General features: G+C 35.7%; 1 protein-coding gene across 1 annotated transcript; it reads left to right on the top strand.

The window, feature by feature from the left end:
• The first annotated feature begins 69 nt into the window (after positions 1 to 69).
• Positions 70 to 4,718, top strand: LOC115918573 (CDK5 and ABL1 enzyme substrate 1-like). Its single transcript, XM_030983404.1, has 6 exons — positions 70 to 581; positions 1,167 to 1,294; positions 1,779 to 1,885; positions 2,557 to 2,690; positions 3,096 to 3,163; positions 4,143 to 4,718. Exons 1-6 carry the CDS (start codon positions 542 to 544, stop codon positions 4,281 to 4,283), a joined length of 618 nt encoding a protein of 205 aa, XP_030839264.1. The 5' UTR covers positions 70 to 541; the 3' UTR covers positions 4,284 to 4,718.
• The last annotated feature ends 7,466 nt before the right edge of the window (positions 4,719 to 12,184 follow it).

Genomic DNA, 12,184 nt, shown 5'->3' with positions numbered 1-12,184 from the left:
TCCAGGGGGTGTTTCACATAGACCCTAAGTAGAACTCAACTCTAATTTGGACGTAAAAATTATGGAGAGCCATTTGTAGCCCTAAAATAAAATATATTCAAAAGTGAAAATTCAAATAATTTAGACTTTTTATAAATTCCACACCAAGAACACAAAATCTCCTTGATACTAGAAAATATGAACGATTTGAATCAACATTTTATGCCTTTTAAAATAACTTTTACAAAATATTTTCACAGATGCTAACAGCTTTCAATAATTGTTAAGTCCAACTTAGGATCTTTGTGAAACACCACCCCCAGTAATAAAACTGGCCCATGAGCTCCGTGCATTACAGACACATGTGCTGTACAATTCCCAATTAGTGCTGTTTTTACATGTTATTGTTTGACTGTTTCTTTATTTGATATCCCAACAGGTGGTATCATTCAGTCATTTCTTGGTACCAAGCCGAGACATCAGTCTGATTCTGTTTCGTAGGCAACTCCAGGAAAGAGAACAGCTCTCCTCTGCATCACCACACTCCCCCGCAATACGCAAGATGACCCTCACAAATGTCTCTCCACTGCAATGGGATAAAAGTAAGAATCTAAATCATTTTTTGTAACATCATATTTCTCAGTCTGAGTTGTACATGTATATCGAGGGGTCAGTGACACAAAGACGTAACTCCATTTTGGCCATTTTGAGAAAAAGTGGTTTATGTGTCTCTGACCACTTGGGCCTTTAGGAGTTAAGTCTATGTTTCACTAGCCATTGACTTCAATAGGGTGTTGGGTGGAGTTAAGTCTTTGTGTTTCCTGGAAAGCCCACATTTTTCTGAACATTTTGATATCAAATACTAATTTTGGCAAAATATGGAGTTACATATTTTAATGAGCTTGGAATCTATGTGTCAAGTGGTTTAATCACTTGAATGGAAATGCAAAGGTCGTGGGTTCGATCCCCGGCACAGCACTCATATCCTTGAGCAAGGTATTTTATCTACATTGCTCCTCTCTTATTAAAATTGATTTGTTTTCTTCTTTTTTCTTTATTTTTAATGGAACTTGATATTATTAATATAAACAAAACTATTGGTTGAGTTGTGAGGGACTGACGTCACAATTTGTGTAGTGATGTTCATAGTTTTTCATCCTTTTGACCTCTTCTCCCTTCTGACCTAGTTGAGGTTGAGGGTCATCCTGTTGACCATCCGTCCATCGCTCAGCGAATCTATGACCCTGTAGAGCTAGATGATCCAGAGCTCAGTCTTGGAAAGCATCGTAAACTTCTTACATTCTCTTCTTATATGGTGAGTTGGCAGATTCAGTGTCCGGCGTTGGTGTGATCACCACGCCATTGTTTAGTACAAACTTATTTTGAACTATTAACTCTATGGGGGATTTTCACAAAATTTCTAGCCTATTGACTGAAAACATCATGAAATAGATATTGCTCTTTTTGTTGTTGTGGTCATGTTATAGTAATAACACAAAGGGTGAGGTAGTTGGCATGTCAGTTGATTTATCTGTGTATGTGAGTTTGTTCACTTTTGATGAAAAATAAGACACAAAACAAATTAATTCTTTTTACATCAAATAACAAGGATCTATGAGTTTCGTTGTATAAAACAAATGGTGTATGTTTTCATTCATTTATTAAAATGATCTATTCCCTTTTTCTTTTTTGAATAGATGCATGCAGCCTCACCTAGAAAGCAGATAGATCATTTAATGAACTCATTCGCACGCACCATTGTATAATGACTGCTTATTTTATTTTCATGCATATCCCAGGTATCTGTGGTAGACTACACCAAGCCATCAGAACTAAAGAAGGAACTGAATAATAAATTCAGGGAACGATTCCCAAACATAGATCTGAGTCTCAGTAAGCTGAGAAGGTAAGCAATCCATTCATAAATCTGACAGTCCAACCCATATACCAAGTTCATTTGTATGGAAGCCAACAAATAATAACAAACAGAAAAGTGAAAGTTTGTAATAAATTGGACCAATTATAAGAGAAGTATGAATTCTTAAGAAATCCATTTATAACTCTGACAGTGCAATCCAACCCATCTACCAATTTTATTTGTATGACAGCCCCCCAAGTGATAATAAACAGAATAGCAAAAGTTTGAAATAAATTGCACCAATGATAAGAGAACTATGAATATTTGAGATATGAGATTACTAAAATCAGTGCAAATTTGGATTTCGGGTATGTATGTACAAAGCCATAATGAACATGTGTAATGTATACATAAGGTACCATATATTCAAATTCAATGAACTTTCATATGATATTTCATAATGCATTCGTGTAATTATGATAAGAATTTAAACTGGAGAAGCGAGCACTGATCAAATCAGGCAATATGTTGAAAGTGACAATTAGATATTATTTTCATTCTCATTTTAACATCTCAATAAACTTTGACTTGTAGCATTATATTTCAGATGTATTTCTCTAAACATTGTGCAACTGATAAATGCACAATTTAATGGGAGAATTATATCATTTCATTAACAGTTCTATAAAATCTCTTTAATTGTTGTTATTTTTTTTCAGTTTAAAACGTGAGATGAAGAAGGTATCCGACAACTGTTCTCTTGATCCTTGGATTTTAGCCGTCAGCTATGTCTACTTTGAAAAGCTTGTTCTACATCGAAAGGTCAACAAGGAGAATCGTAAATCATGCTCGGGTAATTATACATCCTATGGGTTTTTAAAACCGTTTGTGAATAATAGTATGCTTTTTGTAAAATACATCACCCTTATTGAACTCTTTCCATATTGGCCGATCTATCGATTCATTCAATGAGGAGGCACAGACAATAAGCAACTGTTGTAATTATTCAATAGGGATTATCATTATTTATTAAAGACAGCATTTTCCCTCTTATGAGTGGTTACAGACTATCACGCCATGATGACACTTTTTTTTAATATAAATCTTTCAAGATCCATGATGACACTTCCTCGCTCAACTTATTCTTGTCTTGAACATCCTCCTCATTTAGACCACATACAATGACCTAGGGTGTTGCCATTTTAAAATAAACAATACTGATATCAACTTTTTTTATGAAACTGGTCTTTTCCGTCAGGTACTTCTCTTCTACTCGCAGCCAAGTTGAATGATGTGAAAGGGGCTGACCTGCAAACTCTTATCAAGGTACACTTACATGCATTCAGTCAAATATGATGTATGGATTATTGTAGTGTATTGAATGATATTACATTTTATACAACTCACTCCTAGACCCTAATAAACTAGTTGGTCAAACACAGTCAGGTGGAACGCATTTACTGAAATTATACCACGTTTTTGTCTCGCCTGCATTTCAAAAAGCGAGACAAAGGCACCGCTTTTCCAGGCGGGGGCAGCGGAGACGTCAATATCCAAAACTTAACCTACGTTTTTGAATTGTTTATTTGATTTAGACCTTGTTGTGACATCAACATCAACATCAAAACTTAACCAAAGGTTAAGATTTTGAATTTTAATCATAATTTTGAAAGCATAAGTCCTTATTCAATGAAACTAAAGGGTTAACTAAAGGGTTATCAAGTGTCACCAATCATGTGATTAGTCTTTTAGGTGACAAAGTCAAGGTCAAATGTCATTTCAGGCATGCAATCTTAGACTTTGTTGTATCAACATCAAGATTTTGAATTCTTTAATAATTTCAAAAGTGTTTGTTCAAATTCCATGAAACTTGAACCAAAGGGTTATCAAGTATCACAAATCATATGACACAAATTCCAGGTCACAAAGTCAAGGTCACAGGTCATTTTAGGTTCGTAGACTTGGATTATGTTTTCATAACTTAATATGAGAATTAATAATTCAAATTTTGTTATTTGTTCATAGTGCATTAAAGTTACATGTATCAATCTTGGTACAAATAAAAGTAAATGATTCTTCTGATGATTCTTTTTCAAAATTCACTTCAAAATGCCGATTATATTCAGAGGATTTCATTTTGGGGGGCCTGCTAATAGGCCACCCTGCCTATGAATAATGTCCCATCCTTAATTTTTCATCATATTGAATTGCGTAATGCAGGCGAGACCGCCGAGAGCATTTCCCATGTTTATTATCATTTTCTAACCAGTCACTATTAATATTTATTTTTCTCTTAATTTTTCAGGATATTGAGTCTGTGTTTCGGGAGAGCCGCAAGACCCTGATTGCCTTTGAGTTCCCGATCCTGGTAGCGCTAGAGTTCTCACTCCACGTGCCGGAGCATGAAGTCATGCCTCACTTCAAACGCATCATGCAGCAGTCTTGACGAGGTGGACCAAATTCACTCTCCATCCTGTGGGGCATCAATCAGTGCTGAGCACGATCATGTAGTTATACTCGTAGCAGACATCACATATGAACAAAATGAGCTAGAGTCCTGCCACACTACAAAGGTATCATACAGCAATGGCCCTGTCTTACAAAGAGTTGATATTAATCGCAATAAATTTATGTATGTATCAAAGAGATAGGAGACCTCAAAGTTGCGATTGATCTGTATCAATCGAAACTCTTCGTAAGACGGGACCAGATGTCCTAAATAACAAGTTTTCTCTCTATTTAGTGGACCATAAAAGTGTAGCAGACATGATAATTTTTTTTCTTAAACTAGCTGCATTACAAACATATCATACAGTATTCATGGCAAATAAAACAGTTTCACCCTGCCACTGCTCAACCTATCATGTACATGCCTGCTACATGTACAGTACACGCCGAAAATCTCCGCAACACGATTTACACGATTCAAAATTTACACGATTCGAATGCTCGCGGGAATCGTGTAACCATTTATTTTACACGATTCGTCTTTTGCCAATTAAGCGAAATTTGAATCGTGTAAACGTGTAATCGTGTAAAATTACACGATTCCCCAATTCAGGTCGAATCGTGTAATCGTGTAATATGCATGCCGAAAATCTCCGCAACACGATTACACGATTCAAAATTTACACGATTCGATTGCTCGCTGGAATTGTGTAACAATTTTCAGAGGTGATTGTGAGCAGATTACGATGTCTAGTTCAGTAGAAGCAGGAATAACCAACAGCTGAGAGGGGGGGGGGGGGGGGTTGAACAAAGACAACGGGGACGATGGGGAGAGCGAAGATTACGCATTCTGTCTCTCTTACATATTTTTAATTGCGGTGTGTGTCTCTATAGTTTAATTTTAGACTGTTTAAAAATGAAAAAAATCAGTTCACTTCCCGAAAAGCACTCTCGGATTTAATCCTCGGTGAGAAAAAAAGAGAAAAAAGTGATGAACGACAAAAGAAGGGGGGGGGGGGTATCCTTAGTTGTAAATAAATATTTAAAAAATATTAGAAAACTTAAAGGAGGGCTAACATAACTAAGTATGTTGTGATACTTTCACATTACAAGGCAGTACCAATTAGAAGTATGTTCACCAGCTCATTCGTTACTATAAATGTCGTTATACTATGTATTTTATTCCGTCATTATCCATGAGAGTGCGAGGGGCGTCATTTTCCCCCACGAGAGTTCCTGGCCTTGGCTGATAATTATGTTTTACGTCATTGGCAGCTTGAAAAGGTCACAAACAATTACACTTTGATTACTTATTGCTTTTTTGACTTTTCTCATTTTTGTAAATTATCTTTTACAACATGCATTTAGCTACATGTATGAAGAGCCACGGTCAAGGATTAATGGCACACTTCCTATCACATACAAAGGAAGCTTACTCTGAATGTAGCCTGTCATTTGACCCTCGCCGGGGACAAAGGGCGTTGCCCTAGCTACAGGTAGTGTTGTAGATCATTACGTAATACCTAGTGTTCAGAGGGTCATATGTTTAAGGGGATAAAAGTAACAAGGGGCAAATGTAACGGCGGCTCCCACCCCTATAGTAGAAACGCGCTATGCATATACGCCCTGCACAGCTTCCAACATACAACAATATACAAGAATAACAGGTCAAAATTAAGTCAGCTTGAACAGGATAACCCACGAAAGCTCGAGAGCTTATTTCCAGTGGGGTCCCCGACAGAAATGTACACAATTAATAAGTTAAAATAGTAATATTTAGAGATAGATAAGAAAAAGAAAATCAAACTTATTAAAGATAATAATGATGATAATGATAATAACAACATTGAACTGATGATCGAAATGATAATAAGTACAAGAAGAAAATAAGAAGGAGAAGAAGAAAAAGAGGAGGAGCTATCGGAGGAAGAGGAAAATAATGATCAATATGTAGAACTTTATATTACGTAAAAAAACATAAAATGAAAAGGTATGAACCCGCAGAAGAATAACAATTTCAATCATATATTATATGTCATTCGCTTCGATCTTCTCTGACTCTCAAGTGTTAGGTATTCCATTAATTTCCTCTTAAAATAAGCAAAGTTTTCTATTTCCTTTATATCATTAGGAAGGGAATTCCTAATTTTGTATGCCACCGTAATAAAACGAACTACAAATACTAATTACTCTTTCTGGCAAGTTAAAGTTGAATCGGCTATTCCTTGTATTATAATCATGTGAGTCAGTAACGAGATCGAAGTTGAAAGGAATATAATGATTCGACCTAGTATGATATATTTCTTGCACGTGATGCAATACGAGTTCAAGACATCGGGTTTTTAGCACGGGAGTAAAATCTTCAATTACCTAAAAAGAACTAAAAAAAAAAAAAAAAAAAAAAAAAAATCTGGACAAAATATGTGCTTGTGCTATCACTGTCATTTGTATATGGTCAAAAAATAAGATTTTAGGCCCTGTATTAGGCGAAGTTTCAAGGACGAAATTTAATGCTAGGATACAAAAAATAAAAAGTATGACCGCCCTCCTAGGGGGCAAATGTAACAACATTATAACTAGTATAATTCTCCCCACGTAACTGGAAAAAATATAATGTAGATGAGTCAAGCATGGACCCTACTAGCGAGTGGTGAAAGCAAGACACGATTAGCAGATTGTTGCAGCTGGTCGAATCATCCTTCCAATGCCCTTATAACCATTATAACTATTTACACGATTACACGATTCAGAGCGACAGTCTTCAATCGTGTAAATTTACACGATTACACAGTTACACGTTTGTTGCATCTGGTCGAATCATCCCACCAATGCACTTAACTATTTACACGATTACACGATTCAGAGCGACAATCTTCAATCGTGTAAATTTACACGATTACACAGTTACACGATTCAGGTGAATCGTGTAAACCGTGTAATCCAAAAAATATATCGTGTAATCGTGTTGCGGAGATTTTCGGCGTGTACTGTACATGGGACACGTTATCAGAATGGTTATGTGAACAGGCCCGTGCTGTTGAGTCGCGAAATCGAAGTAGTTTTTTTTTGTTAGACGGAGACTTGCGTGGAGACGTGACATGGTCAGTAAATTTCACGTCATAGATCAAAAGGGTTGTGCAAATTGAAAAGCTCCCTACTGTAAGTAGATGACACCAACCAAACCATGGCCAAAGCAGAGTATTACTCCTAGAAAGGATTTATGCTGCTGCCCTCTATGAATTCATCAGATGGTATAGGACCATGACAAATGTACGAAACATTAATCTGCATGTACCACTCTCCACCCAGGTTTGGAATGTGTACCTGGGCACAAATATTAGTAGCTTAGTTAGAGCCTAGATGATATTGGAGTTTGTTGGGCACTTTGCCTGGTGAATAATGATAATAATAATAATAATAGTAACATTTATATGGTGTTTAAAACTAATTTTTTAAACTACAAAATATATATATATACTCAAATGAACTCCTGCCTTACTAAAAGGGCTATTACATTCAAACAATTTCTTCCTACTAATTACCCATTTATATCACCTGGTGAACAGTGGCAAATGTAGCTCAGTGTCTTGCCAAAGGCCATTAGTGCCGCTTTGGGTTGTGGCATGCGCCTGTAATCCAGCTAACAATGGAAGTTACAAACTGATTCAGCCGAGGATGCAGGTTCGAAACTGAGTCGCGTCTTTCGGATGGTGACGTTAAAAGTCTGTCTCCAGACATAAATAATTATATCTGATTGATACACGTCTGTAAAAAAAAGAACAATTACACACACACACAGGTCTCAAACTGAAAACCATGTGATCCTCAGTCCAGTGATGTAACCACAAGACCACAACACCTCTACAAGTATCCAATACTATCCCATTATTATACATTTAGTGCATCAGAGAAATAGGTTTGTCTGCCCCATACATGAGTATACTTAACAAAAAGGGGGTGATAAATAGTGCAAGAAGGATCAGAAACTTAACACAGTATACTCCAAAGTACATGTAAACATTATAAGCAATGAATTATGCTTATATAGATGGTGAACAAAACTGTGGCGGTGTTGATTTTTACTTAGCTTCATTTTTATAAGAACATGATGTCGGCATACTAAGTGACGATTAATTACCTGCATGCATCCAGGATTTAGGGGGAAAACAAACATTTATCTAATTTTCATCTGATTATTCATGCACAATGCAGTGACACTGCAATGATTAAGCCAGTCATGGACCATGGTTTATATTAAATCATAGTTTTTGTACACAATAGTATACCTAACACTGCCTAGGTCAGTATTGAACAATCAGCATTCAAAGCTCACATGTATGCACTTGGGTCAAACAAAAACGTGTGAGAAGTTACAAACTATTTTGTATACAACAAGTTTTAAGTAATATGACATTTGAATATATGCTATATTGTCATTCTTACTGCACAGTATTTGGTGTAAATTTACTTGTACGTGTTTTATGAGGATTTGAATTCGTTCAATAGCTTGTATTACACATTGACCAAATGTTGCTGAAATTTTTTAAAAATACTTTGGGTAAAACAAAGTATGCTTACAATATCATCTCGTGTATTCATGGCACAACTAGATAATTGTACATTAAGGAGATGTAAGTACTGGTCTGCTCTCTGTTACTTATTATATTAAACATTGAAAGTTTGAAATGATTGTGTACAATTACTTGTATTATGAGGATTTAAAGTTGTTAAAAAGTTTGTATTACACATTGACCAAATGTTGCTTTGAATTTAATGAGTATATTGGATTACACAAACACGTCGCAACAAACAGTAAGTCAGAAGTTACAAACTACATGTATTGTGTATACAAAAAATGTTAGTAATGTGACGTTCGAATATTTGCTATACTGTCCTTCTTACTTCAAAGGTAGTAAACTTCCATATAACTATTTTATGTTGTGTACTTTATGCAAAAATGTGATGATGCTCAAATGAAATTTTAGCTATGTGCCATACATTTATATTTATACACTCTGCAAGAAAAAAAAAAGTGGACTATGATTAACCGGGGTAATAATATGATTGCAGGGCCATCCGGGAGAGCAGTATTAATACTGATGAGGCTACTCTAAGTAAACAAGACATATTATTAATCTTATCATTATTATTGTTATTACTATTGTTATTGTTATTATTATTATTAGTAGTAGTAGTAGTAGTAGTAGTAGTAGTAGTAGTAGTAGTAGTAGTAGTAGAAGTAGTATTATTATTATTATAACCTATTTGGTGACTTTGGGCCAAATTGAGAGCAGCATACATGTTAAGTTTATGCATCACGAATCTGGTTGATACAAGTTACTCTTCATCATTCATGCATACAGAAAACAGTAATCTGTAGGTACATTTCTAAGACTATGGTGTAAATTGTATAAAACATCTCCCATAGAAAGATGTGATTTTATTTGTTAATTGGATTAGTGATACATAATATCATCTGAGCAGCAGCGAGCCAAGTTGATTGACCTATGTGGGACTCTCCGTACAAGGACTGCTGGTGTGACCAAGTATCAACAATTATCTGTTATCAATTACCTGAAGTAGCTATTGTTTGCAGTTGTACATTATATTCTTGTATTAAAAGGAAACAAAGTAGCAGTAAAGGATTGATGAACAGTAAAAAAAAAAGAAAAAAGGAATAGATTCTATAACATGTTAATTTGTACATATATATGAGAAAAATGCCATCTAATGTTCAGTGCAATATTTATGTTTTGCTATATAATGTTCGTTTCATTCTAAATGTGGAGCAAGCTGTTTGCATTCATTTCGACTTCCATGAATAAAAACGTACAAAAAGTCATACCAGACTTGTCTAGGATTTATGTTGATTCTCTCTCCAATGTGATCGTCTGCAGAGCATGCATGCATCGGACCACTTTTACAATGTGTTGTCTTTCGGCACACATACAAATTTGTTTCTATGGATTTTACTCATAATAGTTTGGCAGTCCAGGGGCCCGTTTCACAAAGCCTTTTTTCAATAACATAATGACAACAATCGGTGACAAATCTGCTGATAACCAATCAGAAGCAAGGATTTCACCAGCTTATAACAAAACTGTCATTTGTCACTGATGACAAGTTTTGTGGAACGCTGCCCAGGAATATACTTCCTGACGAAATAACAGAAGAGGGAGATGTAAATGGTACATGTCAAAATATATGAAAATAAAAACAAAAGATACATAGTTCAAGTAGTACTTACGGAATGTTGGCCATGGTAACAATGACACATCGAGTTGTAGCAAAATGATTAAATCAATATAAGAGTTTGAATGATCGTTAAAATGTCACCTTCACTTCATATTACCAGTCTCCCCCTCCCCCGCCGCTTGTCTGCTCATGACAGAAAAGTTTGACGAGATGAAATAGGGAAAGTGACATAGTAAAGATGAAGTGGAATATGTTGAGAAGAGAGAAGTGAGAGCCTGAAAAAGATAAACAAGGAAGGAAAGAGAGAAATGGGGGGGGGGGGATATGAGAGATAGTGAAAGAAAATAAGATAGAAGAGAGGGTAAAAGAGACTTGAGCAAGGATATATTTTGTAGAAGGACAAAACATCCATTACGTTATAAATTGTGACTCTTAGTAATAACAGTGAAAAGCTGACGTGACTATGAAACTATAATACCAACAATAATTGGTGCTCATGTTATAAGTGTCTAAAGAAAGGGTAGATCTGTAATTGATGTTATCCCTGCCTGGTGATTATTTATGTAATCGAGAATATATCTATGCCTCAAGGTCGTATCTCCAAACAATCTTCCTCTCTTTCTTTCTCTTCTCTCTTCCTTTCGACCTCCGTCTCTCTCTCTCTCTCTCTCTCTCTCTCTCTCTTTCTCTCTCTCTCTCTCTTTCTCTATTTCTCACTCTCTCTCTGTGCCTGTCTGTCTGTCTCTTTCTTTCTCTGTTTCACTCTCTCTATGTTTCTCACTCCCTGTCTCTCTCTGTCTCTCTGTCTCTCTCTTTCTCTCTCTCTCTCTCTCTCCCCCCCCCCTCTCTCTCTACCCTTCTTGTTCTCCTCTTAATGATCACTTCTATGATCCATTCAACCTCTCTCCCTCTTTTTGGAGATTATACTACACCTGTCAATATGTTCGAAAACTACGCAGTATTAGAACACAATCAAAATGTGCAGCTGTAAAGTATTTTCCACTTTTCTGTCGTTTACCATGGCGCTTTTGTCTCCGAAAATACCATATTTTTCATTTTGTTTGTATATCATTTTTTACAGCCCTAGATAATGTGACAACTGACGTTTTCTCTCATAATTTTAGAAAGATGAAGACGGGAGTAAATAGACAGAAAGGATCCGAGTACAGATTTATTTTCTTATGAGAGAGGGAAAGAGAGGTTTTATCAATAAGAGAGACAAAGAGATAGGAAGAGAGAGAGAGAGAGTGTGTGAGAAGGATGTAATACTAATAGAGAGAGAGAATGAAAAGAGGGGTGGGCTAATGGCTAGGGAGTGACTTTCGGAAGATCTGTTTCCCTATCTGCCTATCAAAAAGATGAAGAAAAAACATGACACGAACACGAATCAATGAAGCAAACTCTATGGAACATGTTCAAAGACAGGTTTTAAAAAATACAGAGAGATATAAAGTCTAAATGTAATGATAAATGAGCATAGACAGTCATGATGAGTAATCTAGCACACATTGTGGATATTGACCTAACGAAGAGAAGGAGAATGGACTTTATACAAAATGTTGCATTCAATTAAATGTACGTGTTTGTATCACAATAAACAAAATACTAGAATAAAAAATATTTATTAATCATTTTCTATCAAACTATATTTTTGGAAGATGTACTACGAACGCGTATAATTATGTGCACTTTTCTTAATTAATT

This window comes from Strongylocentrotus purpuratus, unplaced genomic scaffold, assembly GCF_000002235.5.
Source record: "Strongylocentrotus purpuratus isolate Spur 01 unplaced genomic scaffold, Spur_5.0 spur5_scaffold_13, whole genome shotgun sequence".
NCBI lineage: Eukaryota > Metazoa > Echinodermata > Echinoidea > Camarodonta > Strongylocentrotidae > Strongylocentrotus > Strongylocentrotus purpuratus.
Note: the sequence above shows the minus strand (reverse complement) of the source record. Positions and strands in the feature narration are given on the sequence as shown.